Source organism: Ciconia boyciana, chromosome 2 (assembly GCF_034638445.1).
Source record: "Ciconia boyciana chromosome 2, ASM3463844v1, whole genome shotgun sequence".
Lineage (NCBI taxonomy): Eukaryota > Metazoa > Chordata > Aves > Ciconiiformes > Ciconiidae > Ciconia > Ciconia boyciana.
The window spans coordinates 122,951,122-122,978,846 of NC_132935.1; the positions used below are offsets into that span (position 1 = coordinate 122,951,122).

The window sequence follows — 27,725 nt, forward strand, 5'->3', positions numbered from 1 at the left end:
GCTCTTTTTAAAATTTAAGTTCTTGCATGGCAATCTCATATCTGCTATCATTACATACCATATCCATAAAAACCTACATTCCATCAAGTGAATAAAATATTAATTGCAAGCCATGTAAAATGAGACAACAGAAACCAAAGTGATTCCTAAGACAAAAATGTTTATTTGTACTAACTCTTCAAATGGGTATACATTCACAATCTTTAAACAAAAATCAGTACACATGCCTAGGGCAAGATGAGTATGTATCATTAGAAGATAATGCCTTCCTTAGTAATTAATGTTCATAAATCAAGAATTAGTTACAAATTTATTACCTTGTATGCAAAAATCTTACACAGGGGTTAATGTTTTCAGTAAGACTATCCCAATACTAGGCAAAACAGTGTTTGTAGAACAGGATTCTAATAATTCAGTTCCAGTATCATAGTCTTTTAATGAGCAGTAAATATTAGTGAGGGAAAAATATCTAGTGCCCAGCCGAATGTTCTCAAGCACTTAAAAGCAAATACAAATGGTGAAGTACCTATAGAAATTTAAATAAATTATTTTAGTTACTGAAACCTCACTTTTTGTCTGAAAAGAAGAATATCATCACAGACTGGAGGAAAGAATTCCATAAAAACCTTTTCTCTGGATTTGCCTTAGAATAGGCTTCTGTACAAAACAAGAACAATTAAGATTTAGGGGTTTCAGTGGTAGAAACAGTATTGGAATAATAAAGAAATCATCTTAAAATATATATTAATTTACCACATTTAGCTCATATAGCCCTTTATGTATCTTACAAAATGCTACTGTTCTACATACTGCATGTAAAAAGAAGTTTTTATATATATGTATATATACACATACAAAGGCAAAGCCAATCAGCTTGGTATCGAAAAAAACAACACAAAGCATAAGCAGACACACTGAAAGTTATGCAGTAATGAGGAGTGTATGCTCCATGTGTGCGTTAGTGTAACAGTGCTTCCAATCTTAAAACATCCTTTTAATTGCGTAAGCAGAGTGCTTACTCCAAGTCAGCTCTACCAGTAATTTCCTCAACTGCCACAAACATCTGATGTTACTTAACTTCTGGCCAGTATCTGTTATATTTAGCACGAAATCAGTAATAAGGCAAAATAACTTTTCACATCCCTGAATATCTGAAGACATTCACAAGCTCTTCCAAAAATTAATGCAAAACGTTATAGGAGCACAAGAAATGGTACGCCTGAGCTGAAGCATCTTCCTGTCTCTACAAAGCTGCCCCAATGCTCACCTATTTCAGAGTAATCCAGGCTACTTAAGTAAGAATGACAGCTATTCCCAGGCATCCCCTTTGTTTTAGTAAGTTTTGAATGACAACTTAAAGCTTCAGGATGGGTTTGTGCTTGTCACTTCTGGTCTAAAAACATAACTGAGAACAGTGAACAACAGTTCTGATACTGCTCAGAGGTTTGGAGTGGATATTCAGAGCGGATGTGCATTCTTGTTGAGCTCTGTAAATCTCGATGCTAATCCTTGTCTCCCAGCTGCAAGAATAAGTCCACTCTTTATGCACCTAGCATATATTTTACCAAAAAAATTACAGTTTAGTACACCAGAAACGCAAGACAGATTTATCTATCTTCTCTTGCATCAACCTTCTTAAAAAAACAAAAAAAACCTAAAAAAACCCAACCAAGCCAACCCCACCCCCAAACTCCATAAAATCACAAATTTTCCAATAATAAATAAAATTAACCTCCCTGATAAAGCAAAGGTGCCTGAAAAAAACTAGTTGAGCTACCTGGGGAATAAAAGAGACAGATGCCTTTGAGAAGCTTTCTGGAAGATTGGTCATAAAGGACTTGATCCAGCACCCATTAAAGTTTTGTCCAGTGAAAAAGTAACTTCAGAACTCATCGTTTCTCTGGGGATGCTGGTTCAGGACTACAGTCCAGTTGACATGTCTGGCAGGCACTGAAATGAATGTAGTCAGCATACTGGCACATAACCCTTTTGACAATACAAGCGTGATCTACCAGGGAATTCCCCAAACATTCCTTGGAGTGTTGTGTGGACTGCAACACTTCGCAGTTGATGGTTAAGCTAGAAACACAGCATGACAATTTTGAGCAGTGGATACCCAAGAGTATCCTTCCCCATCCACCAAACAATACCAGTGAAGAATGACCACAGGTACAACACTAAAATGAACCCTAGGCTCCCAGGTTCAGAATCCCCAGGTCAACATCTCCCACTTGTTTGGAGGAATGGGATTCCAGAAGAGCCTAACTCCTGGGAACAGCAAGGGCGAAACGGAGAAATACAAAAATGCAAGGATTAAAAAACAGAAGGGGAGGTAATGATCCCCCTCTAGCATATTCCCTTTAAAACAGTGTAATTAAAAACTTTAAATTCACTTAGAAATTGGTTTCAAAATAGTATGACAGTTTTAAAGACTTTCAAAAATCAAAATATTCTTCACCAGAGTTCATTAAAATATCCCTGTAGCCCCCTGAATAACTGCTACCACTTGTTTTGCATTAATATTGCTTAAATTAATATAATCATAAACATGCAAAATGTTAACATTTCAATGTGTATGCAGAATAAAACCAAGTTCTAATAGAAAGACTCCTAATACTTCAAGGTTACAGGCTCGCTTCAGTCTCCATTAAAATCAGTGGGATTCTTCCCACAGTGTCCAGTGGATTCTGGACTGGGCCTTAATAAGAGCCAACAAAACATTGTTTTATGGTGTAGGAACACACACAAAGTACACTTGTGTATATACACTAGATATGTAGTGCAACTTTTGCATTGCGCATCTTAAAACAGTTGTATTTTAGCCAATAAAATGACAACCACCAAGCCAACACTGCATGCTATGTCAAACTAGGCTGTAAAACAAAAAACAATACCGATTCACAGACATTCATGTTGTTACTGTTGCCTAGTGAGCAGCTTTGAACGAATCTTAATGATACATCCACTTGAAACCAGATATAAATTTGAAAGGCAGAAAGCTGCATTAGTACGATGGCCTGATTGATTTTATATGTGCTCTGGATGACTTTGAAGGCAGGATATCATCTCTCTGACAGGCTTCCCTTCATAGCAGATTTGATACACAGCAGTGAAAAGTGGAAACCTGAGGAAACAGGGTGGGGAAAGCAAATGCAGTGTAAGTTTATTCTGTAACATCTTCTTAAATGAAAGAAATAAAATGGGGTGGGGGGAAGAGAGAAACTGAAAAATCAATTTCTTTTAGTATTTGTCAAGCACTAATGCCAGGCTGAAAAGCACTGGATAAATACAGAACCTACATGCATCTCTAAAATGAGTCACTCTCAGAAGCCTAGCTAGCTATAATAGAGGTTGCAACATTCATTATGTATGGCACAACCATTAAGTGATCTAAAAAATTAAAAAATTAAAAACACTCTCATCTTTCCTTGACATTCTTATAGCAGTACTCATCTATGGTTAAAAAGGATGACTGGCACATCAGTTATGCATTATCTCTGAACAATAATTTGATAATACAATTGCAGAATATGACACAGAGACTCAAGAAGAAACTGAAGGTCAAGTTTTTAATAGGAGTCCAAATTAAATGTGGATTTTGAAACACTAAATTCTATCTCTTCTTTTTTTCTTTTTTAAATTGGCCACATTTCCAACAACCCTCAAATTATTCAGGCTTCTCTGATAATCTGAAGGCTTGTTACAGCCAAGACGCTTTACAGAAATTTATACTTGCTTTCTGTCCATCCTGGACAGTGACAGTCAGATAAGTCCAATTTTCATACAGAGCCTGGTGAATTTTAGGGATTATCTGTTCACCAGAATAAATATGCCATTTCAGTGTGGCCTGTTATACTGATAAATTTTGACCAAACACACTATGTTATTTTGACTGAAATAAAAAATAAGGAGCACTGGAGATGGTGAAACAGTTAATTTCTGAGTGATTCAGAATACATCTGGACTAGGACTTTCTCCTCAGAAAAGTGGTCCCATCAGCCACTCTAAAGCTTTGTCTGTAATGCACAGATGCAGCATTGAGCAGAACTCCCAACCAGTACTGAGCACTCCATATGCTTGCCCATACACTCTGCTAGCATGTGTTATACTGAGGTAACTCTGGTATCACCACATAGCTCTGAACTAGACTCCTCAAAGTGAACCAGAGGTCACAAGAGAAGCCATGAGCCATTCAGGAGTACCATTATAGCATGGTGACTACTGCATGGGGCCCCTCTCAGGGGCAGATACAAGATTTGTACTTGGCTGAATGCAATACTTTGCATTACTGGGGGGAAAAAAGTGGGGGAATTGAGATGCTTGTGAATTTAGCCCATTGTTTCTATGGCTTTTATTACAAGTGCTCAAAAATGAAATGCTACATTTTGAATTATCTGAAACATTTCAGTGTCCTGCTATGAATGCATATCCATTTCTTTTGGTTTATTTTTGTAGAGAACAAGACAAAAATAGCAGCAATAGCAAAAACTATTTCAGGTCAATCCAACTGATTTGATTTTTATTTCATCGGTGAAACCAAAATTAGCATATAGCCACATAGCTGCTCTTTCAAATCCAATGCTACACTGTTTAGGTTGCAAAACCCTTACTAGGAAATCTGCAGGAAAAAAAAATTAATACATGCAAATGTGTAACATGCCTCACTTATCACTCATTTTGTATAATATATTGGGCTGGGGTGGGGACTGAATTTGCTTTTACCATGAAAACGTAAATGTAGGCACTAAAATAAAACTTGTTATGCCTATGTGAGATTTTACTAGAGGCAGCCACAAAACACGGGAACTTTCTGAAGCAAAAGCAAGTTTCACACAACTTCAGATACAGTACTGGCCGTTACTTCTCAGTGAAGAAGTACCACTACTACAGCCCACATCTTGATACCTAAGTCTTGCTGTTTATCACAGAGAACATTACTCTGCTGTGCACAGGTCTGCCACACTTCACATGGGGAAAGCAGAACCAAGGCTGACTGCAGGCTCATGGCCAGCAAACTCCAAATGCATCTTATGTCTGAGCACATTAAAAGGGGTAGCTCTACAACTGTTGTAACGAAAAAACAAATTGCACTGTAAATATCAATAGGCATCAACCCTGCTACCAAGGCTTTTCTACTGAACTTTGACTTTCGCATATTTCTACGAAGCCTCGGGGCTCTTTCTGTAGGCTGAGAGTATGAGATTTTACTCTTACTAGACTCTTACCTCTTCACTTTGAAACCATGGCTGTTTTACTGTGTTTTGTGTTTTAAAGCAGTAGCAAGAGAGTTTTCAAAAAACACTTTGAAAGTTGTTGAATGAGACCTTTTATGAAGAAGTGACACATATATGTTGGTATACTGAACAGAAATTAGCAACTGTCTGTTTTCATATCTTTCATTAAAAACACAACCCAAAGTCTTCTATAATGCACTCTATTTGTTGTAAGATAGAACAGGGAAAAAAACAACCAACCAACCAAAAAAAAACCCCAAACACAGCATCCTGTCTCATTTAGGAAATCATAAACAGCAAAGACTTAAGCCAGCATTTTAATTAGATTTTTTTCTGCAGTTAGCTTAATTACTGTACACTGCAGAGACAGACTTAGGTGCTTTACTCCCAAAGATAATGTTAAAAAATAAGCAATTTAATGCAGCTGATCCACTAAAACTAGACTTTAAAAACTGCTTTGGAAAAAAAAGCAACAAGCCTTGGTCTTCTGACTGGCAGACATTTATTTTCTGATTTTGCCTCCTCTACAAACAGGAACAGATAGAGATAATGCATCCCTTAATCTCATAAGGAGACAACTGTGTGTGTGGCTTTAGGAATCATACATGTTCTGACTTGAATACAAATGAACAAGCCAGGACAACCTGCTTAATTTTATACCACAAAAAAACCTTACCTACACAAGCAGATGGCAGGTTTTATCCTACAGCAAACTGGAAGTCACATTAGGAAAGAGAACTGCGGTATCTAAGCTAGAATCCATGTGGATAGAGCTGATCAGCTATACAAATCTTTAATAACAAAGATACTCTCCCTGGAGACAAGCAATGAATTTACTACTATGAAATGAGCTGTAGAGCCTCTTCACAAGTCTCCTTAGGAAGCTCAGCTTCTACTTTTCATGTATTTTATTCTTTTCACACGTTAAAACACACTCTTGCTATGCTTTTCTATGATAGCAGGAGGCAATAATACATTCTGTAAACAGAAGGGCATTCACAAATTTAATGTCACACCATTAGCTGTATCTACAGCAATATTATTTTGAGCTTTTATTCACTTCTCTCTGATTTTTAATTGGGGATTAAGCTACTCTTATTACAGTGATTTTCTTTTTGGCTATTACCTTAATGAAATTATCAAGACTAAAAATGCCAAAAAAGTTATGGAGATAAAAAAGGGGCATGTGGAACTTGCTTTATCTGTTCTTACTTTTCCAACATTCCTTTCTGCTTGAGGATGCGATACACTTCTGCAGAAGTCTGTGGTCCTTGCAGCTTCTGACCATTCAACATTTCTTGCTCCAATTCTTCAATAGACTAAACAATGGGGCAGGGGGGAAAAGAAGAAAAGGAGAGCTATGATAAAGTTTTCATAAGCCTGACAACATCATCTGGATGGAAAAAAAAGATGTTACTGAGGGTTCTTCCTTTCTCAGAAGTGTACTTGAGTAAGCATATATAATATTCTCCTATATTCTTGTTTGTAAACATTCTCCTTCTTAAATCTGCATCTCCCAACATCTTATCCCTCCTGCTATTTTTTTAATCACCCCTCCTTTTTAACACCTTTACACTGATTCTAGCCTTGTAACACACTCAAAAATGAGAGGAAAGAGACAGGTACTCGCTCAGTACAGCTAGCATGTCTCAGATAACTGTACTATTACTCCAACAAACCAGGAGTGCTAGTACTTGCAACAATGGGTTTCACCCAGTGAATAAGGTACCTTTCCAGTTTTAACGAACGCTTCTGCTACACGTCGATTCCGGCCACCGTAACACGTTGTGATGAGATCAGCAACTCCACAGCTCTCCAGGAAGGTGGCAGTAGACACCTGTCCTTTGCAAAAAATTCTGGCAAAGGCAATCATCTCCATTAGGCCAAGGCGAATAACAGCAGCTTTGGTATTGTCACCACAGCAAAGGCCATCACAGAACCCAGCTCCTACTGCCACTATATTCTAATGAGAAGAGAAAAAACAAATGGGAAATAAGTCAATTATTGCTTACAGAATCCTAGAAGACACCAAAAGACAGAGTGCAGATATCCTTAAGAACTGCAAATACTTTATTAATGTAAGACTAGGTTGTTGTTTTGGGGTTGGTTTTTTTTGGTTTTTGGGTTTTTTTGGTTTTGGAGTTTATGGGATAACCTTTAAAAAAAAAAAAAATGACAAGTCTTATATTACTAAGTATTTCCAAGGATAAAAGCATAGTTAAAGCTCTGGAACAAGTTGCCCCGGAGGCTGTGGAGCTATTCTTATTGACTACGTTCAAGAACAAACAGGTTACACTACACCCAAATGAGGTTTTATCTAGATTGAGTTGTTCTTGCCCTGAGGTAGGGGTAAAGCTAGACTGACATCCCACAGCCCTTCTATCCATATTTGCTTTATGATTAAAGTAATACTGAATCTAAGAAACATTTATTGACTTCTATGCTGGTATGCTAAGGGATCAAATTCAGCCAAACTCACCATATTCAGCTCTTTTAAGTATGCAGAGCTCCTATAACAGTAATAGTTAATCAAGGGTTCCCAGAAGGTTCATGACACAGGAAGACCTATCCTAAGCAAAAAATGTTGGGTTGGGTTTTTTTAACTTAGACCTGGTGACAGCATTCTACAAAGAATGTACTGTTTCTTTGTGAACAATCAGCTACACAGTCTCTTCTTTGGTTTACAAACATAGAGATTAGTTGAGACACGTTTGAGTGAAGTGACTATAAAAGCTATTTTCTGTCCTGGGAGTCAGAGACTAGTCATGGTTAGTTTGCCCCTACCAAAAAAAAACCCCCAAACCTACCAAAAACCAAAACACTCCAAAAGAGATGGCATTCTGACGTACTGATAAAGCAAACAAGGAAGCAACAGATGTAGTAACACCTTTCTGCATGCAACAACAGCAGCAGTGACCTCAACAGAAACCACGGGAGAACCACCAACATTGTCACCTAATGTTGCACCCGATGCAGGGAAAAAACCCCAAACAACAAAACTAACTCTAACTGTTGCTGAAGAAACTGCAACAGTCCAAAGTTACTAATGAAAGCAACAAGCTGATTAACAGCTGGTTTTGGTTTTTTAACTGTAAGAACCAAAAACTGCAGGCAGCTGCAGTGCTGTGTGGCCAGTCATGTCTAGGTGACTCTCAATAAAATGAGGTCAGAAGATAAGTCATTGATTTTTGAGCAGCTAGCTGAGATCTAAATGTCACCTTAAAAATTGCAGACATATCTCAGCATCAGACCTGAAGCAGCAAAAGACGATCAGACTTTTAAAGCTGGTGCTTTAGATTATCTTGGCTTAAATCTTGGCTCTGATGATTCAGTCAAGGTATGTTTTCATTGGATGCCTCTCTCAGACCAACCTCCAATATTTGTTCATTTGGTAGCAAAGCAAGAGGAAGTCAAACAGGTATTTAAGAAGTTTTCAGACGGGATAACCCATTTAAATGGAATTTGCACATAAGTGAAGTCTGAAAGTGTTTAGCACTCAGCTAAAAACAAAACCATTTTTGAACAACCTCTGGGCTTTTTCCATGTACTTCTTGAACACTCCAATACTAAAACTTCCCCTTCCCTCCAACTTTGCCTGCTTTGACTTTCCTTTCCACTTTGAAGCAGCCTACCTGATCATAATTTACAGTATGATTTGGCCTATGGTATTTTGTTGTCCACTTCTACCTTTTGCAAGGTTTGTCTTTCGAGTAACAGAAATACTGTTTTAAGCAAGTCATACCAAGACTAGTTACTTCTGAGGAAATGGGGTAGGGAAGAAGAGAAGTTGTGAGTCTAACTCTGAAACACTAAGCTCCTCGTTTGTACAATGTCCTCATTGTATGTTCTTACACATAGTTTGCAAATCATGAGGAAACAACACAACTGATTATGCTCTAGAACACACACCCACAGCTAGGAGACTGTTATACCCTGGTCCACATAACCCTCAGGCCACAGCTATGAATTTACAAGCTCTACCATCTGGTTTCATTTAAATCCTTGAAGAATCTATGACAACTCTCTCGTGTCTAATATTCTGTAGAAAACTGAATTACACCGCACTGAAAGTTACACCCTACTGAAAGACGAGCCACCCCTTTTAAAAATAAAACAACAAAAAAACTCACAAAACTTGCCACTGAGTCATCTTTCTGCCTAAAACAAGACCAAAACAGGCAGCTTGGTACTTGAAATCTCTGGGTGCAGGCACTAAGTCGAGTTTGTTTCAGGAAGATGCATAAGCAAAACACAAATTAACACACAAGAGCCTAGCACTATAGCGATCCTCTAAGAAACAGACTGGGGTGGGGGGAGAATCATGTATCTATCTGGCCAAAACATCTTTCTGTATGGTTGATCCTGAACACTGTCACTGCCAAAGCCTGCACCTGAAGTTACAAGAGTTCCTGCAAATGCAATGGGTATACATTTGTGGAAGGGGAGAGAGCCCACATTTCTGTGAGCAAAAAGACTGACTGTGTTTGCATACAGAACATGGGGGTCTGACGGCCCAATAAGCAAGGATGACTTTAGCCTACAGACAAATCTGTTGTTCCAAAGGTTCAAAAATACTGTTACAACACCAGCAAAATGACTGCAACACAGTGTTCCTCTTGGCCTAAGGGATTCAGAGCTCTCAAAACCACTTCATGTTTGAGCAAACACATTTCCCCCATCTCAGCATTAACAGCTTTTTACATTAAAGCATGCATCCTGTAAGCAAGATGGACAGGGTGTTTTTATATTGCATAGGGTTTTAAGCAACTAAAATACCTTGCACTAACAGGTGAGTCTTTATCTGGTCTGGTATCTGGAAGCTGGTGTTAGTCCTAGTCCTAGTTATTCTAGAACATGAGTAAGGGCTGTTCAGTATAATAACTCAGTTATTTTATCATCGGGATAGTCAAGCTATACTCCAGAAAAGAAATGTTGATGCCAGGTAGTGCTCAGAGTATGTGTCAGAGCAAATGAGAAAAAGTGTCTTTTACTTGGACATGACCTACTACAAACATGCCAGAGGTCACAAATGCAAGGCCAATGGATGACCAAGGAGCCGAGGTTAACAAGGCCACAGACTTTGCTGATAGATTGTTCTCTTACAGAATCAGTGCTCAGAAATATCCAATTTACAGTCCTACTCTGTTTACAGTACAGTTTAAGGACTGCTCATGAAGACAGCTTCAGAGGCCATTTCTGAGGCAACCATTACCTCTCCATAAATAAATGGATCATTAGAGAACTAAGCGGAAATGTTAATTCACCTGGGACATCCAGCCTTCCCTGAGGTAGTGTCACAGCTCAGCACAGCCTACTTTCCCTCTTACTTATACATGAACTTGAAGAAGCTCCTTGCTTCACATCATGGCTGAGAGAGGTCAAAAGAAGACTCAACAAATCAAAGACAGTATCAGCAGGACTGTTAGAGAGGTTAAGCATAAACTGCTTGCTTGCTCCTGGCAAACTTGAATGTAAATAATGGATTTCCACTTAATCTCAGGAAAGAGTAATTACCACAATCAACTTCTACAGGACCGAGACTGACTATCCAACAGTGACTGCCATAAATACACTTTGCAGGACCACCTTTGTAAGTAATAATGCTGGGTTACATAACCTGGTAAACAATAAATCATCATTATACTTCTTCCTTCTTTGCTTAAGGCTAAGCTGGAGCTGTAAGATTTAGAGATGGGCCTGAAGCAACCTGAAAGGCAACCACAGGTGCTGCTCCTTCTCCTTCCTACAGTAACTGTCACTTCTGTCTTGGTCCTTGGCTGCTGCCACTTGAGGGAGTTTAACTCTCCAGATCCCTGAACAAATACGAGGCAGCTGGAGCGTGGCCATTTTGCCATATCCAGAGACCAGATTCTCACTTCTCCTTCCCTCACACTCACCCCTGTCACTGCTGCACTGGGTAAGTGATTCCAGTGCAGTTTACACCCAAGAATGCAGCTACCAATGTTTATGTTGCCTCTCAAGTATGCAGCTAGGTTCACACACCAGCTCAGTCTTGCCTCACATTTGTGCTGTTTGTAAGACCACAGGCTGGCACAGGCACTAAGGATTCTAAGGACACCTCAGAGGTGATAACCTTGGGTCTGTGCTACTCTGCAGTATCACATCCATCAGCATCCAGGAGCACATCTGTATGTATGCACAGCTGCACGTACTACCCTTACAGTGGTATCATAACCTTTAAGCACTTCCTAGGAAGACCTCTTCATTGTCTGGCAAATGGCAGCTGGAACTTGTAGGTGGCCTTGGGTCAGGCTGCCTGTAAAGCCAACTGGGCACCTTGAAACTGAACTATCCAAATTTGAGGTTTGTTAATTTCTGACCTCAACCCTTAGATAAGGTCAACAAATGTGAAATGTGCTTCAATCCTCAAAAGAAAAATATCCTGATAGAGAAGAACATGCCAAGTACTTTTTGTTCCTACAGCCAACAAGTTACTGTAGACAGCTGTTCTTCCTCAGTATCATCCGATTTTGTAAAGTGACTGCCGTTGCCTATTCAGCCAGTCTCCAAGCTGACGCAAGACTGCAGTTTCACTGCACTGATTTCTATACTTCAGTCCGTCTCCATCAGCCCATTGTCACAAAAAATAAATACAGTAAATGAAGTAGATATTCAATATATATATATATATGTATATAAATAGCAATCAAGCACATGTTCTTTCATGATGACCCAGCTGCAATACCTATTATTACAGTCTGAACTCAAATATGCTTCAAAAAACAAATTTCAAACCTAAAATTATCATTATTGTAAGGGAAAGCTGTGCTCAGAGCACTCTCTGTTATGCTTCTGTATTTTTTCCCAACCTTTAGGCAACCATCCACATTGAAAATCTTCCCTGCTTAGAAATGCTTGCAGGAATAAAGAGCGAGGTAAGTATAGACCTTTAACAAGATCTAGTCTATTACGCCAGAAATACCAGAAAAGTCTCCTTTTCCCAAGCTGGTATTTATAGAAAAATGCAGAAGCTGAGAGAATATACTATTTCTCATAGTGTAGTATTTCTCATCCTTTACATACCAATACAGGAGTTGCTTTTACTATTTCCACATCCAAAAAGACAGACTGGGCACATGTGCCTGCTTACTTCTGTCCTCTAAGCTATAGTTTGCAGTGATGCTGCCGACATTTTGAATTGGCACTGCTATAGAAAGAGAGTAGAACCTCTCTTTTTATACCCCTCTCTTCACACAACACAACACTGTCATCTCCTGAAATAGGAATTTCCTCCTTCCAGCAAGTTAAAAAATACAATTTTTACTATTTTTTCATGAAGTAACTTTCCAAGTTTAATAAAGTAACTGTCAGCTGACAGAACCTACACTTTAGATTTTTCCCTAAAAACAATCACATGGAAAGATGCTTATTTTTCACATTTTTTATTACAAAGATTATCAGATTAATCATAAAAAAGCAAAGTGCCTGTTGTTACCCTTAGCAAACAATTTTCCTAATAAAAAGAATATAAAACTTCTAAGAAAAAAAGCTCAAGTTTACATTTCACTATTCACATCCGAGCTTTGCATTTTGCTTTGCACAGGCAATAAAAACATACCCATCTGTTTAATTTCAGCTTCTTCATTTTCTTTCAGAGGCATACATGTTCCCAATGCATTAATAAAATTTTGCAATGTTTGATTTAAAAACAGCTCAGGAAGTTATTTACATGCTGTCAGCACAAGATTTAGGATTAAACAAGCAAGGGTTTTAAATGAAAAATTACTTTTAAAAATATGATTTTAATAAAATTTTCTTTGAGACTAAGGAAGAGTTGTATGTTTAAAAAACATCACCTATACTAGCATGACTGATCTATGCCACTTTATACCAGTTCATGCCTTTTAATCAGGCAAGAAATCCATAGTATTTTTTAAAAAGTTAATCTATCCTTAATTTGCTTTTTGTTTAGAGCTTATATCATGCATTTCTTTGGAAGTCTCAACTCAGTTAACAAAATATACTGCTATCAAAACCAAATGACCAGAGCACACAGAATATATACTTTTTAGAAATGCAACTAGAGAGTTCAGTCTGCAGGATGCATGATGAATAATGAACAAAACAAAGGTACAAAGAAAATACACAAGTTTCACCTCAGTATCTTTCCAGGTCAAGAACAACAATTTATTTAAATTCTTCTGCACTTCCAAAAGGATACTGGTATCTTGCCTGACTTGGACCTTTACACTGGAGTTTCAGTGCCTGCTGACTAGCTGCTCAGTTTGATGGCACGCTCATCTCTAGCACCCTTTCACATGATTTGTCTGGAATAAAAATTATCTGGGACAGAACTCCTCTATCAAGCAAGAATTTAAGCTAGCCAGAAAACATCAGGCTGAGCAGATTTCAAAGAAAAATATGTAAAACTTTTTGACTAATTTCATGGGTCTATACACAGGGATTTCTTTCCTGCTAACCTCCCACATCATCACAGCATTTTAAAGCAATGGCTGTGGAGACAAATTACGAGTGCCACAATCTTGAGAAATTGCTATAAATACTGGAATTCCAAAGCATGTTACACCAAAGTGTACCCCATTAGCCCAGTGCGCAGACCCATGACCTCCTCCTTCTCAGGACTTCCAGTATGACAGGTCTCAAGACAAAATTATCAAGAAAAACAGTATGCCAAAAAATATGTTATTATAGCTATCAATCTATTTCCCGCTGAGCAGGAATCAGAACTCCTTAGCTTAAAGACATCATTCATTGGTATGGTAGCTTTGCAGGTGAATGGTGTAGTTTACAAATAATTTCAACAGAGAAAACAAAGCAATACAAAATAATTATCCAAAACATAAAAAATAAAAAAGTAAGCTAAATTATCTACTAAACCACTACACCCATCAGAAATGCTTCCATGATAGGTATCAGATAACATGAAGTACAGTACTATTGGCCAGGGTGCCAAGCGACTAATGCCTTCCTTTAACAAATGGCCTGTAAATTAGCCTGAAAAAAATAGCAATAAGAATATGTTTAAGCTAGCCTTTGCTTTCTGTAGGCATCAATTTTGTTACCAAAAAAATTCCAGATGAGTAAATGTCCGAAATAACTTTTTTTCTATTCAGGTTATTTCTGTATGTGGTTATCCACATGAACCTTATGCAGCGTATGTCCACAAAATATAAAACCTAAGAGCGCTCACATTGTGGAAGTCAATGAAGAGGGGAATAGTTTTGTCAACAGACACAAAGGATTAATGCCAACTTCTTTCTCCTTTTCTTTTTGTGAACACACTGTTGCAAAAAGAAAAAGGGAACTAAAATGGATTTAGAAATATGTTGACCAGTTAGATGAAATCAATACTTTTTTCATGACTGTGTGTAAGCTAAGTGAAAGATGTAGAAAGAGAACTTGGCAGATGGTGAGACAAGGGTCTAAAAGCCAACTCTCAGAACATGCTACTCCCTAATTTCCCATCTGGTTCTCCCGGAAATGTTATGTAGAAGTTTTATATATTATATAAAGCACAATAAACAATTCTTTAAATGAAAATACCCTCTTTTTTCTACAAGGATCACCGTTCCATCTGTGTAGCAACTGCAGCCTCTTAATCTTACCTTTAGAGCACCACAAAGCTCAACCGTATCTGCATCGTCTACTACAGTTATTCGGAAGTTTGGAGTCTGCAGGAGTTCTTTGAAGAGAAGGCCATTTTCCAAGATTTTGCTGCCTGTTGAGAGAGGAAAAGAAAGGCTAAAAAATGAATAATTTATTTGGGTGTTATTTAGCCTTTCCTGTGCAAGCCAAAATACTTAAAAGCAGAGATCAGGTTGTTCTATCTTCATCCTAAACAGACTCCTGTTTTAAGTGTCTAAGGACATGTCTACATTTCACTTAAAAGCTCTGCACTGAGTTACTCTGGACTTCTTCATAATTCATTGTCTGCTCAGCAACAGATTCTAAATAACAATTCCATTAATGGTCTACACTCTCTCATTTTTCGATCATTCTCTTTAAAAAGAACAGTTAATAATGAAACAAAGGTGAATTAAAAATATAGCAGGTGCAATTCTACCAATTATTTTTAAGGCCTGCATTCCAGAAAAATACCTACTGATAAAGGCATGTCAAGGATGTTTTATTAATTGAGCATGCTGCCACTGACAAATGTGTCTAACCACTAAGAGGCAATTCAACTATTCAATAATAAGTTCAATGCAACAGCTGTTAATGAGAGGTTACAAAGCTAAAAATGCACAAAACTGTAAAAATTAACACTGAAAAAATAACATGAACTCTGTGCTATTATGTATGACTACCTGTATGCTTATAGACACACACATATGCCTATCTAAACACTGTGAAATCCAAGACTGGGCACATCTTTGTGCTATAAAGGTGTGCAGACATCAACACAGCACTAAAACGATGTCTAGCTTTTGGGGGAACTAATTATTTCGAGAAATTAAAATAAGATATTGATACCTTAAAAAAAACCAACCCAAACATGCATAAAGGTACCATCTGTGACCATAACACCTGAGCTGGAGTACAGAATATATAATCATTTATCCATATAAAGCCATGCAGACCCAAGAAAAATCTTAAGCACACTAATAAAATAAAGCAGTTTGTTATGTGGAGGGTGATAAAAAGCATGCTTAGTATTTCACCTGTTAAGGTCACAACCTAGTGAGACTAGGTAAAATTGCACTCCTCCTTCTCCCTCTATTCCCGGTATTGTCCTAGTACTTTTGGAAGTGTAAACATTCTAGGAAATTCAACATTAAAATAAGAAGAACCCAACAGTTTCTGATAACAGCCAGCTAATGTTGAAAATTATAAAATTTGAGCTATTTGGTGTGCAACTGTGAGGACAGGAGCATGTTTTAAACATTCTTATTACTTGGAACAGTACCTATTGTGGTTTCACAGAATTTCTCTGCTGCCACCTCATTGGCAATGTTTGCTCCCATCAGCACACTGATGTCTATTCCCATCTTCTCTCGAATAATGTCAGAGATCAGTTTGAGTCCCTCTGGGCCTTCATCTATGCCCTGCAGCCAACATTAAATGGAATTACTAAAAAGTCATTAATTAGACACAGTAGAGAAGAAAGCACATCACAATTAGTCTTGTCCATGGGTGAGAACTGCAACAAGGCCTGTTCAGACAGAGACTAAAGATGACACTTGCTACTGGTGAAACTTCTGCTATTGTTGTGACATCTCCAACCTGTCTTCTTTTCATAGGAGGTAGCACCTTAAGAATAAGACTAAACTCTAGATTATGGTAACAGTCTTTATTCCATGCTCAATCAAAGACCTGATTCTAAGAAGTGCTGAATATTCAGCTTTGTTAGTTCAGAATCTCAGCTGCTTATTACCAGTGAAGCTGCTTACTAAAACCAGTGAAGTATCACCAATCCATTAGTTGTGAATGAGGCCTGCACTTGGATTTGAAATTGCACCAAAACTCACAAAATGGCATCCCAATAACTTGTTTTGTGAAGAGGTATCTGAACTGAAATATCAGAGACAGATTCCCTTGTGTATAATACCAACAGTTTACTAGTAGAAACCCAGTTTAATAATTTTGAGTATTATTACAAATGGAACAGCCATTCACAGACATGTAGAAAGCTGAACAACTGAGAGTAATTTAACTTCTAAGGATATTTTTAATCTGTATTTATAACGCACTCTTTACAAAGCGTGAAAGTATGGGCAGAAATAGGACCTCAGAAAAGATGACCCCAGAGATTAATGGTGCAATGGAGAAGAGAGTCTGGTACCCTGAATTGCCTGAACCAAGAACTCCAAATGAGACCACTTTCTTCTCACAAAACCCTTTTTTCCTAGCCTGCTAAATGCAGACTCCTTGTGAGTTTTTAGAACAGGGGCATGGCAGACTGAAATGGTCTTTCTTTCCCATAGTATACCACCTTTTATACAGTACTATTTTTTAATGTTGGGGATTTGGTCCTTTTGGGGATTGGTAATTCTGAATTATGATTTAAAGGCAAAAAGGCAGTGTGATCCTCTACTACTTCCAGATACGCACGCACACGCTCCCCCCCGCCCCCCCATTGCCAGTAGTAACATTTCAGGCAGGCAGTAATTTCCATTTCCATGGATCAGAGGTGCTATTCCTTAAACAACATGGTGCAATCAAGAGACATGCAGAAATGCCTTATAAAACCAGCCAATTAAACTACAGACAACACTGCTTGCATTTCTGCATTATTTTTCAATCTGTATCACTTAATGCACAGCTCTGCTTTATAGAAAGAATCTGAAAGCAAGCACACATATACATGTTGTATTTTTCCCTTGCAGTGTCAAAAATGTCCCCACAAAATAACTGTAAGGCCCCTCCTCCTAAGCAAGCAATTAATAAACAGAAAAGCATGCACACATTGGGAACAACTCCAAAAATATGAATACGTACACAACAATTATTCATCCAAGTGAAAGGAGATCAGAGAGGCTTAGGTGCCAAATTCAGCCCCACTGTGAAACAGATGCAACTTCTGACAAAGTCAAGGAGAGCGTGCAGCTCTTGTAGAGTTAAATCCAATACTGAATGACAAGATGACAGGAGAAAAAACAAACACTCCTTCCTCCGCCAAAAACCAAGGCTCCAACATGGGAATTTCCACTGGGCAGCAATGATCCCCAGGCAATGCAAGTCCAATTCTGTGGTTTTATCACTTGCATCCTAATATGCCTGCCAGAGCAATCCCTGGGGCCTTTATATAGGTAGATGAAAATGAGATTGGTGTTGAGGCTGCCTGAAGAGTATTTTGAGTGACCTCCACCTACCCTGCTTCCTGTGCTCACTGCTGTACTACATCAGAAGTTGTATGCCATTCCTCCCCACACACAATGATTTGTTAGGTTTTCATAGACACCAGTGATCAGAACTTAGGTAAAGCAGCACAGCTGCAAATGTTTCAATGGGAACACAGATTAACCAGCAGACAAATGTCTTTATTTCCCAAAGACTCAGTTTTATTATCAGACGTTAGGTTCTGCTTGAAGATTAGACTGTCAAAATAAGAAAAAAAAAAGAAATAAAAAAAAGACTAAGAGATGACACACTGCTAACTTGCCAAGCAATTTAGAAAGCACAGAAACCAGACGTCCCACTAATTGTATTTTTCAGAGCAGAACTGCACTTTAGCTGCCAAAGTTAACACAAGCCACTTTAATAGCATTAGTGTTGAGCATAATGAGAGCACTAAAAATATGACTTTGATGAAAACAGCATGCATAAAGAAGCTGCAAAAGTAGAGGAAAGAATGCATTCCTGCCTCTGCTACTTAGTTTCATTGTTGTGTTAAATCTCTGCCCTTTCTTCTTAAATGGTACTTTTAATGATGCACAGTTATGTCTTTTCATAAAAGCTAACATATACTTTGCATTCTCCTGCAAAAAAAATTAAAAGGGGCCTCACACCATTTCTTTTGAAATAGTATCACAATGTGACAGTAGGAAGTTGTGGTAGTAATCCTACTAGTAATCAACTCTTCTTTGCACAGCAGGTGTCACTATTTTACTTACACTACACTAAGTACGGGGTTTTTGTTTTGTCGGGGTTTTTTTGTTTGGGGTTTGAATTTTTTTTTTTAAGATAAGTACCACCCCCCCACCCCCCCGCCTTTTTTTTTTAAACATAGCCATTAATCAACACAACCATTAAAGCACTGGTAATCAATACCCAGAGCAGTAATCCCAAGGAAATATAGGCCCAGACTCTGACTTCAGATATGCTGACATAAATCCTCATTTACTCCACCGATTTCATTAGAGTTATTCCTATCACTAAGGACATGAGAACGTAAATCACATTTAGCAAATTAAAGGAGAATAAAGTTTATCTTAAGCTTACAGAAGAAAGAAATATAAATGGACAACTTCAATAAACTTAAGGGCATCTAGGACAGTTGTGTGGTTTTGATGCTATGCTTTCACCTCGTTTAACACTGCCTTATTTTATTCTTCTACAATATGAAAAGGTTTTCTATAAAATGCAGCAAGTGCACTTGGGAAGCATTACTTTTTCATACATCTCAGCAATATATCAGGTCAGCACTGACAAAACAATACAGATTTCATGGGCTTAGTTAGCCAAACTGAAGATACAAGCTTGCAGTAAGTACTGATAGGGGCGTTTTGTTCTTTTTAAGCGCAGATCCGTAAATGTGTCATTTTCCAGAAATGACAGTAAACAAGGGAATGCATGCTCAGAAAATGGCCTACTCTCAACTAAGTACAAAGCAAGAACAAACCAGCATCTTCCAAACTTTGTGGGAATAGCTTATTCTTTGCAGCTAAACACACCGGGGGGGGGGAAGCCCATCCACATTTAAAAATTATCCTCCACCAAAACTACAAACACTCCAGTGAAACACTTCTTGCACCTCTGCCCCCTCCTATTTCCTGTGCTCAAACTGTCTTTTTGGGCCATGCTGAACAGACTCTCTTTTTACAACATAATATTTTACATGAACAAGAGCACTGTCCTCTCGGTCACATGAAATTCTCTCAGCAGTTCTTAAAATGATCAACTCAGTGTGTGGGATGTGCATTAACAATCAAAGCATTATGCTTGTGCTCTGTTCTTCATCTAATGATGCGTTTGGAAACAATAAATAAAAGATTGGAAAGCTTGGTGGTGCAAAACATATTCACTCCCTCTTTCTTTTTAAAAGTCTTGTGAACAGCCTCATTTTCCTCTTCCTGCAAGCACTAGCCTAAAATAAAACACCGCATAACAATCCACTAATAACCGAGACAAATTCCAATCTTACATCTAGAAAGGTGTAATGGAACAATCAAGTGAATAATGCAAAAAGACTTTTCATTTCAAAATAACAAGCCATCTTGTTTTAGAAGATTCCATGACACATTCTCAGTTATTAATGCATAGTATTTATTATACCTTTATGAGAGTTATACCGAGAGCTTTCTTGGGTATTCGTCCTGTGATTTCATCGCAGACTTTATGAATGAACTGATGAGGAATGACAAAAACCAGCAAGTCTGCATCCTGTACAGCTTCATTAAGGTTTGGGACAGCAACCTGTGTAGTTATGGGAGAGACAGGCCACTTAAATTCTTAAAATAAACATTACACACAAGTGTTATCTGGTAAGTAAAAGCACATTTTGGTGTTATACTGAATGCTACAAACTACTGTGCTTCATCATTGAAAATAAGCAGTAACACAAACTTCCTAGAAAAGCAAAAGAATTTAAACTTTCAAAAAGCTATTTCATGTCTTGAAAGGGGCATCTTCACAGCCACCAGCACGGTTAGTGCAACGAAAATTCAAAATGTTCCGTAACATTCAAACAAGTACTTTGAGTAAGAAAATATAAAATAAGAAGCTGCCTTCTCTTTGACAAAATAATCTCAATTTTTGATAAATTATTGCATGCAGAAAAGTAGTTTCTTTACTTAGTTCCTTATACACTCAAATTTCCTCTCCAGGCGTCTTACACCTACTAGTTTATATTCTCTTTCTCTGTACTCATAGATTCTGTCTACCCTGTAAGAAGGTGACCTACTTCAAAGTCACTTGCCAGACTCCACTTTTCCTAACACTTGATGACCACCCTAAAATAAGTCAGGTTTAAAATGTAGCAATAAGCTCGACCTATTGATAAAGAGAACAAACTTGAATGAGCATGTAGTGGACAGCAGAAACATCACACTTGCTGAAGGCTAGGGAAATCGGATTTCAGCATTATTGTTAAAGAGAAAACTGCAATGCAGGGCAATTCATGTTTTTCCTGCCCAAAATCTTTACTGAATTGTCAGCTGCCGCAGTCTCTTCCTAGAATGTTTTTCAGGCAAGAGGCACCACCAGCGCACCCACCATCATGTTACACCACCACAGAATAGATGTGGAGTCCCACTGTTCTGCCCTGGCAATGCTACATCTAATGTGCCAATCTGACTGCACATAGTTGAAACGCAACTGAGAACCAGATAAACTGCAAACAGCTTGCAGTTTGCTTGAGAAATACTCTAGCTCTTATCCTGTAATACCTTCTAAGAGTTTCAGACTACTTGAAATCCCTTCAATTCTCACTGACCAGCCAGCTCCCTTCCAAAGTTGAGACCAATTTTTTTTTGTAACGGGTATGGTCAGAGCTGTTAATCTTGCCCTCATTTTCACATTTGCTTCCCTATACAGAAGCTGAAATAACATAAAGACAATAGTGAGATTAAAAAAAAAAAAAAAAAAAGAGTAAAAGAGAGTACAATGCACTGGATTTACCTACCTGCATAATTTTACTTGTTCAAATCTCTGATCTCATCAGTAAAATAGCATACAGTTTGAAATATTATAAACCCTAAAGTTGTTAACAAAATAAGTTTCTACCTCCATTCACAGCATGAGCAATATTCCTTCTGCTCCATAACTAGAATTTAGCTTCTGAGCCTTACCACATTATCTGGCAGCTTGTATCCGGGGAGATATTTTACATTTTCATGTTCATTATTTATGATATCTGTCAGTTTTCTCCCATTAACATTCTCCTCGAAGACCCACATCTTCACTGTGGAAGCAAACTTTTGCAATTTTTTTACATTATTGCCTATTATTCTGGCAACTGCAGAACCCCTGCAGGAAAGAAAACAAAAATATTCTAAAAAAATTATGATTTTGCTCTAGAAGAAAGAGATTGTCTTTAAAATAAACAGAAATTCACAGGTTATTGGACCAGTTACTATGTCGCATTTTTGATCTAGTAAAACAAGTGGAAAAATACACCCGTTATTCACACCTGCTGCTTTCTCTCAAACAAATATATCTAGAGTAGGTTGGACTGAAGCATTTACCAAAAACGTTCTTACTTATTTTGTCTGCTTATTGGCTATCCAGTGAGAGTTCGGGTTGTATTTCCACAAATCAAATGGATTATATCTTCAAAGCAGTGGTAAAAGTGACATACTCAATTTTTAAAAATTGATCATTTTCACCTTTAAGAAATGGGAAGCTTTCTTTGCTAAGATGATTGACCCATCAATTGCTGTACAATACTGATATGCATTTAAAGTGAAGAAGCATTTATATCTTGCAAAAGTTGTAAGCTTTATGGTTATGCTGCCAACCTCACAGAATTTAACTATTGCAACAGCAACCTCTGAATTTGCAGACAGACAATTCCACTACTGTTAGCCTCTTTTTCTTCCCAAGAACAGCACACAGTGAAACCTGTAGGATGGTGATCAATTTTACTACTCAAATCTCTAAGCAGCATTGAAATTAATCAGAATTACTGAAGCTATATACAAGAAGAGGAACAAACGCAACCTTCCCTTCCATTCCTAGCCCGGATGCTACCTGGAAGAAAAAGATGCAATTTCATAAAGCCTGTTAACCTAACTTCCTTTCCTGGGACAAGAAGGCTGCTTCATAATTACTGATAACCTACCAAGCAGACAAAAAAAAATGTAGAAAGATGCGAAAAAAATACAGAGTCCCTGATCTGAGGCTGACGTGTGTGTGTGTGGAAACTGCACACTTTATTAGAAGGTAAAAACACTTCAACTTTGCAAACCTAGTTATACTTACACACTCCCCTAAATTTATTATGGACATTGCATGTAATAAACTCATAGCTGGCAACTAAACCAAATAGATTCATTCTGCTCCAAGAGCTTTTAATATGGCACAACTCATTGTGCTATATTAAAGATTTATGCTATCACAGGCCTAAGGTCACTTTCTAAGTAGTGGCAGAAAAAATTATAGTATCCTAAGTAGACCTTCTTCAGTTAAACCATAAAACTGTGTGTCTTAAAAGACTGGAATTTATTTCTCTAATAGCACTTCACAGACTACACAGTCCCCTGGGTTCAGGAGGTTATACAGAAGCCACAATTGTCAGCCACTTCTTATCAAGCTCATATTCTAGATCTGCATGCACACAGAGTGGTTTCTGCTGCAACAGTAGACAACTCACCAGCTCAACCCCAAAACTTCAGATCCACACAAACAGTATGAATCACATTCAACACAGGTATGTGTTCCTCAGAAAGTACTTTGCGTTCCTTGAACAAAAGCACATTTACTACTGCAGATTTGTATACGAAGTCTGGATCCTGGCAAATTACTGTCTTCAGTTTTGAACTTCACTACACATTCTGTGTGCTTAGTGTTGATAGAGTAAGACAAAAATAACTGATTCAGCAACTGTGCAACTGGGATTTTCAAACAGTTTGCCAGCATAAAGTTTGGCAGTGTGTACTGCTTGAGTAAGACATTAATTCCATTACTACTTAACACTTAGCTGTCTTTTTTTCAGCCTTTGAATGTAGTATTAAAAAAGTGAAGATTTGCCTAGTCTTAGTTCCTGAATTCAAGAAGATTTTCCTGACTGGCTTCTCTGGTTCCTCATTTCCTCTTATGTTGCAACAACTGTTGTAGGACTGAATTAAGCAAGGTCAAACAACTGACACCAAGTCCAAGATTGCTCTATGCAAGGTGAAATACCAGCTCCCCACACCTGTTAATCAAACAAGCAAGCCTATATTCTCTTCTGTGCCCTAATACTCCTCAGTGTGTACTCTGAAATAATTTACTGGAATGTCTGGCTCATCTTGCATACTCCTGATCGCAAGGCAAAGGAATGGGAATTCTTGCCAATTTATCCCTAGCAGTAACAGTTCTAGTGTGAGCTACGCTGCAAAACTGCGTGCCTGCAGCAGCTCAGTTACACTAGAAAAACCATAGTGAAAGATTCCCTCATAAACCTTAACCCTGACATGCTCTGAGGGATGGTTGATGCTATTCAAGTAATACAAGGTAGCTGCATGCCAAACAATTCTCTTCCTTGCAATGACTATCAAAGGTACACACAAATACAATCACATACACTTATTTAACACTTCTGAAGAACTGTAGCTGATAGTCACTGAGCAAAACCACTCACTTTGTCTCCTGCCCTTCACTGTTACAGTAGATCACAGTTGGTCTGTTTTCCCCTCATCACTTTAAAAGTAAAGCACAAACCCCAGAAACTCCTAAACTTGCCCTGATACCAGCATCAGTGGAGGTCACAATATGCAAGTGCAAATAATATCATTAACTCTAGCTCTACCACTTATCCCTGTAAAATCACCTCAGTTAAGCCACAGGTTTTACCTCCCATTTTTCTACAAGTTCCTAGCTGTATGAAGCTCTCTGTCCTGGGAACTTCCCATCTCCTCCCGAACTCCACAGTTTCTGTTCAAGTTGGGCAATCAGATTAATTAACAACTGGTTCTAGCAAAACAGACAGGGATAAATTCTGGCCATGCACACCTTACTAACCTGCCCTGGAAGTGTTATCAGAAGAGTAGGCTATAGTACGTGTCCGAGGCAGCGTTTGCAGTGTTTTAACTGAATCTGGGCACTGTCCTTGAATCCTGAGGCTCCAAGGCATATTCCTAAGGCGTACGCTCCTCACATTCAAGAAAGCTTATTTTATCCTCTATCTTAAAGATCCTAATACAATCACTTATCCACCAGCTGAGCAACCCTAAATGGGCAAGGCCAGCAAAAAGCACAGCTCCTGCGTTTCGGTGCCTTGCGAGCCATCTGTCCCGTCCCATGACCTCCCATCAGGTATCCAGTGACCCTTGCCAAGTCAACTTCATTGTTAAGGTGACCTTCCCCCTAGCAAACCGACCAAACAAGTCTGACTGGAAGTAGTTTATCATCCAAGGTGATTGGTTCAACCCTTCTAAACAGTCACTGTTGTGCCAAGCTCCTTTAGTGTTTTTTTTCGTCCCGGATATAGGTTAAAGGCCTGTGAGAAGGCAAAGACATCCCTACAGTTACTGGCACTTGTGCGACAGAATCCTCTCACACAGAACCCCAAAACCCCACAGTCTCCAGACTGCTAAAGATGCCAAACCCCACTCAGTTCAACTACTCACATGCTTACAATTTAGGCAACACCAGTCACACACTGCAGTAATCCAGGCTTCAAAAATACATAACCCCAAAATATCAATGATAAGATGTATATAAGTGCTTCAATTTCTTTCTATTTACCTGCTTTTGAGCATTAAATACTTCCACTTTAGGACCACAGGCCCCAGTTCAAAAAGGTACTTACATGCACACGGTACACATTTTAAATTAAGTCCTATTTAGTTCAATGGTTGCACATATTATTGAATCACAGTGCTCCTTGCAGTCAGGATTTGGTGTCTGTCATCCCTTGGACTCTGAGGAAGAAATCACCTGCCTCTCCAAGAATTATTGTTTTCAGAAACATGCAGGGGTAGGGTGGGAAGGGGGATGGGAGAGCTGTTGCACATCAAATCATTTGCAATTTAAAATTTTTGATTACTTTGATTTCTGCTTTCCTGCTACAAAAAAATTGCCACACTGCTATCAAATATGAAATAAGCTATCAGTTATTTGAATACATTCATCCCCAAAAGAAAGAAAAAAGCTGATGCCCCGTAACAGCATTATCTCTTTCTCTCAGCATCACAGATATGGGCATTTTGCCACATAAATATCCACCCTGTTAGGAAGGAGCTTTTCTTGTTATTAAACTGATCCAATGAGGTGAAAACAAAATATATATGCACATGGTTATTGCTAGTAGGTAATATCTACAAATCCTTTTGCTTCTGCAAGTGTGTTTCACAGTGAATCAAATATAAATGCAAACTTCCTGTAAAACTTTTTGCTAGATTTCAAGTATGGAAGAACACCAACAATACTCCTAAAAGATTGATAGGTCTCACCACGTAATTTCCTTCTGGCATATATTGCAATGCACAGTTATCTCCCCTTTCATCTTGCAAGCTAGTGCAAGGAAAGCAAGAGATGCTGCACTGAAATGTCAGCCATTCCCTCAACAAGCCATCACAAAGAAAAACACAACTTGGCAGTTGCTGATATTTTTAACTATGCAAAACAGTACCAAAAGCCAATTGCACAGAGAGGACAAGGGGTGAGCAACAAGTCTAAGATCACCTTGATAAAAGGCTGTTAAGTTTTGTTTAATAAACTGCAGTACTTTACACCAAACTCCTCTGAATTTAGTCTTAAAAACCAGAATGTTATCAGAAATAATGTATGCTTACTAATTAAAGTGACATTAGTATGCATTAGTAATTAAAGTGACAAAATGTAAAGATACATTTATCTAACACATTGTACTTAACTTATTCATTGTAAATAGGGATCCAGGGTAAAAACAGTGATCAGGAACGGTAGAGAAATTGAAGAAGCAAGCCAAAGGATTATTAACTTGATGCTCATCTTAGATAAATGATTAGTAAATCTACTGCTTTCAGTGGACAAAACAGTAAGTTTATTTAAGTCTAATTATAAGCTAGTGATAGATGCAGCAATAAAACCTTGTCTCAAGCCTTCAGTGTGCTTCAGCATAATCAATTTCAAAAAGAAAAGGTATTTCAAATAACCTAGCGTCTCGCAACTCTTCTTTGAACTACCTTGGAAAACAGCTAACATAGGAAACCCCGAACAACACTTTTGCAGAGAAGTGGACTTGTTACAGACGCCCTACAGGCAGCGCTTAGTTAGCAATGACCTGCTGGGGAAAAAAAAAAAGTTCAGTATCTTTAATGTCTACGTCACCTGACATCGGACAAACCACACAACAAATACCAGGTTAAAAATATCCTAAAATAACTTCTTCACAGAACAGATGGGTGCCTACAAGCACGCGAAAACAGGGCGCTCGATTCTGCCGCGTGTCTCTCCGTTTACCTCAGGACAGTACCTCTGCCGCCGAGGGAGACCCAGGGCTGGAGAAGCCCACCCGTACAGCACAAGCGCGCCCAAAAGCCCGCCACAGACCAAGCCCTGCTGGCAGCTGCCGGCGACACCGTGTTTCACCACCAGCACCGGGGCCGTCGCTTCGAGGGCGCGGGTGCCCTCACCACCGCCACTCCTGAGGGGAGCGCGGCCACGGCGCGAAACCCTCCGGCTGCGGGCCGGGGGCACGACGGCGCTGCGCGGGAAGCGACAGCAAGGCCCGGGCAGGCACAGCCGCAGAGAAGGTCAGGCCGGGGCCGCCGCTGAGGTGTCAGCCCTCCCAGGGGCTGCCGCCGCCGCACTCACCAGTTCCCCGAGCCCACGATGCAGACCTTGAGGGGCCCCGCGGAGAGCGCCATGGCAGCGCCACCCGCGCCCCGCCAATGGCCGCGGCGATGGGCTCCGTGAGGCGACCGCCTCACGCTCCCCCGCCTCCGCCGTCAGGGGATCGCTCTCACCTCCCTCCGCCCCTGCGGCTTGCCGGGAAGTGTAGTTCCGCCTCGCGTCGCTCACGCTCTCACCCTCGCCGGCTCTGTGGAGGGGTCGAGGGCTCCCGCCATGGAGGGCGAGGCGAACGGCCACGGCGGGCCCTCGACCAAAATTGGCAGTCCCGCAGGCACTGTGCCATATCCTTATTGTCACCGTTTTCTACTCAACTAATACCATACATTTCAGTCGTATATGTCATGACAAAACTCTTTTGCTCTCTCCTAGTGC

General features: G+C 39.0%; 1 protein-coding gene across 2 annotated transcripts; it reads right to left on the reverse strand.

Moving 5' to 3' along the window:
• Nucleotides 1-151: 151 nt before the first annotated feature.
• Nucleotides 152-27,455, reverse strand: GPD1L (glycerol-3-phosphate dehydrogenase 1 like). 2 transcript variants are annotated; one of them, XM_072853922.1, is made up of 9 exons: nt 27,315-27,436; nt 26,684-26,784; nt 21,665-21,842; nt 20,151-20,291; nt 16,123-16,261; nt 14,822-14,934; nt 6,964-7,197; nt 6,447-6,553; nt 152-3,124 (listed from the first exon to the last, which is right to left on the reverse strand). In XM_072853922.1, the coding sequence occupies exons 3-9, from the start codon at nt 21,770-21,772 to the stop codon at nt 3,028-3,030; spliced, it is 939 nt and encodes a 312-aa protein (XP_072710023.1). In that variant the 5' UTR covers nt 21,773-21,842; nt 26,684-26,784; nt 27,315-27,436; the 3' UTR covers nt 152-3,027. The 2 variants fall into 2 exon arrangements, with proteins under 2 accessions (XP_072710023.1, XP_072710022.1); XM_072853921.1 differs by lacking the exon at nt 26,684-26,784 and having other exon boundaries at nt 27,315-27,455.
• Between the last annotated feature and the right edge of the window lie 270 nt (nt 27,456-27,725).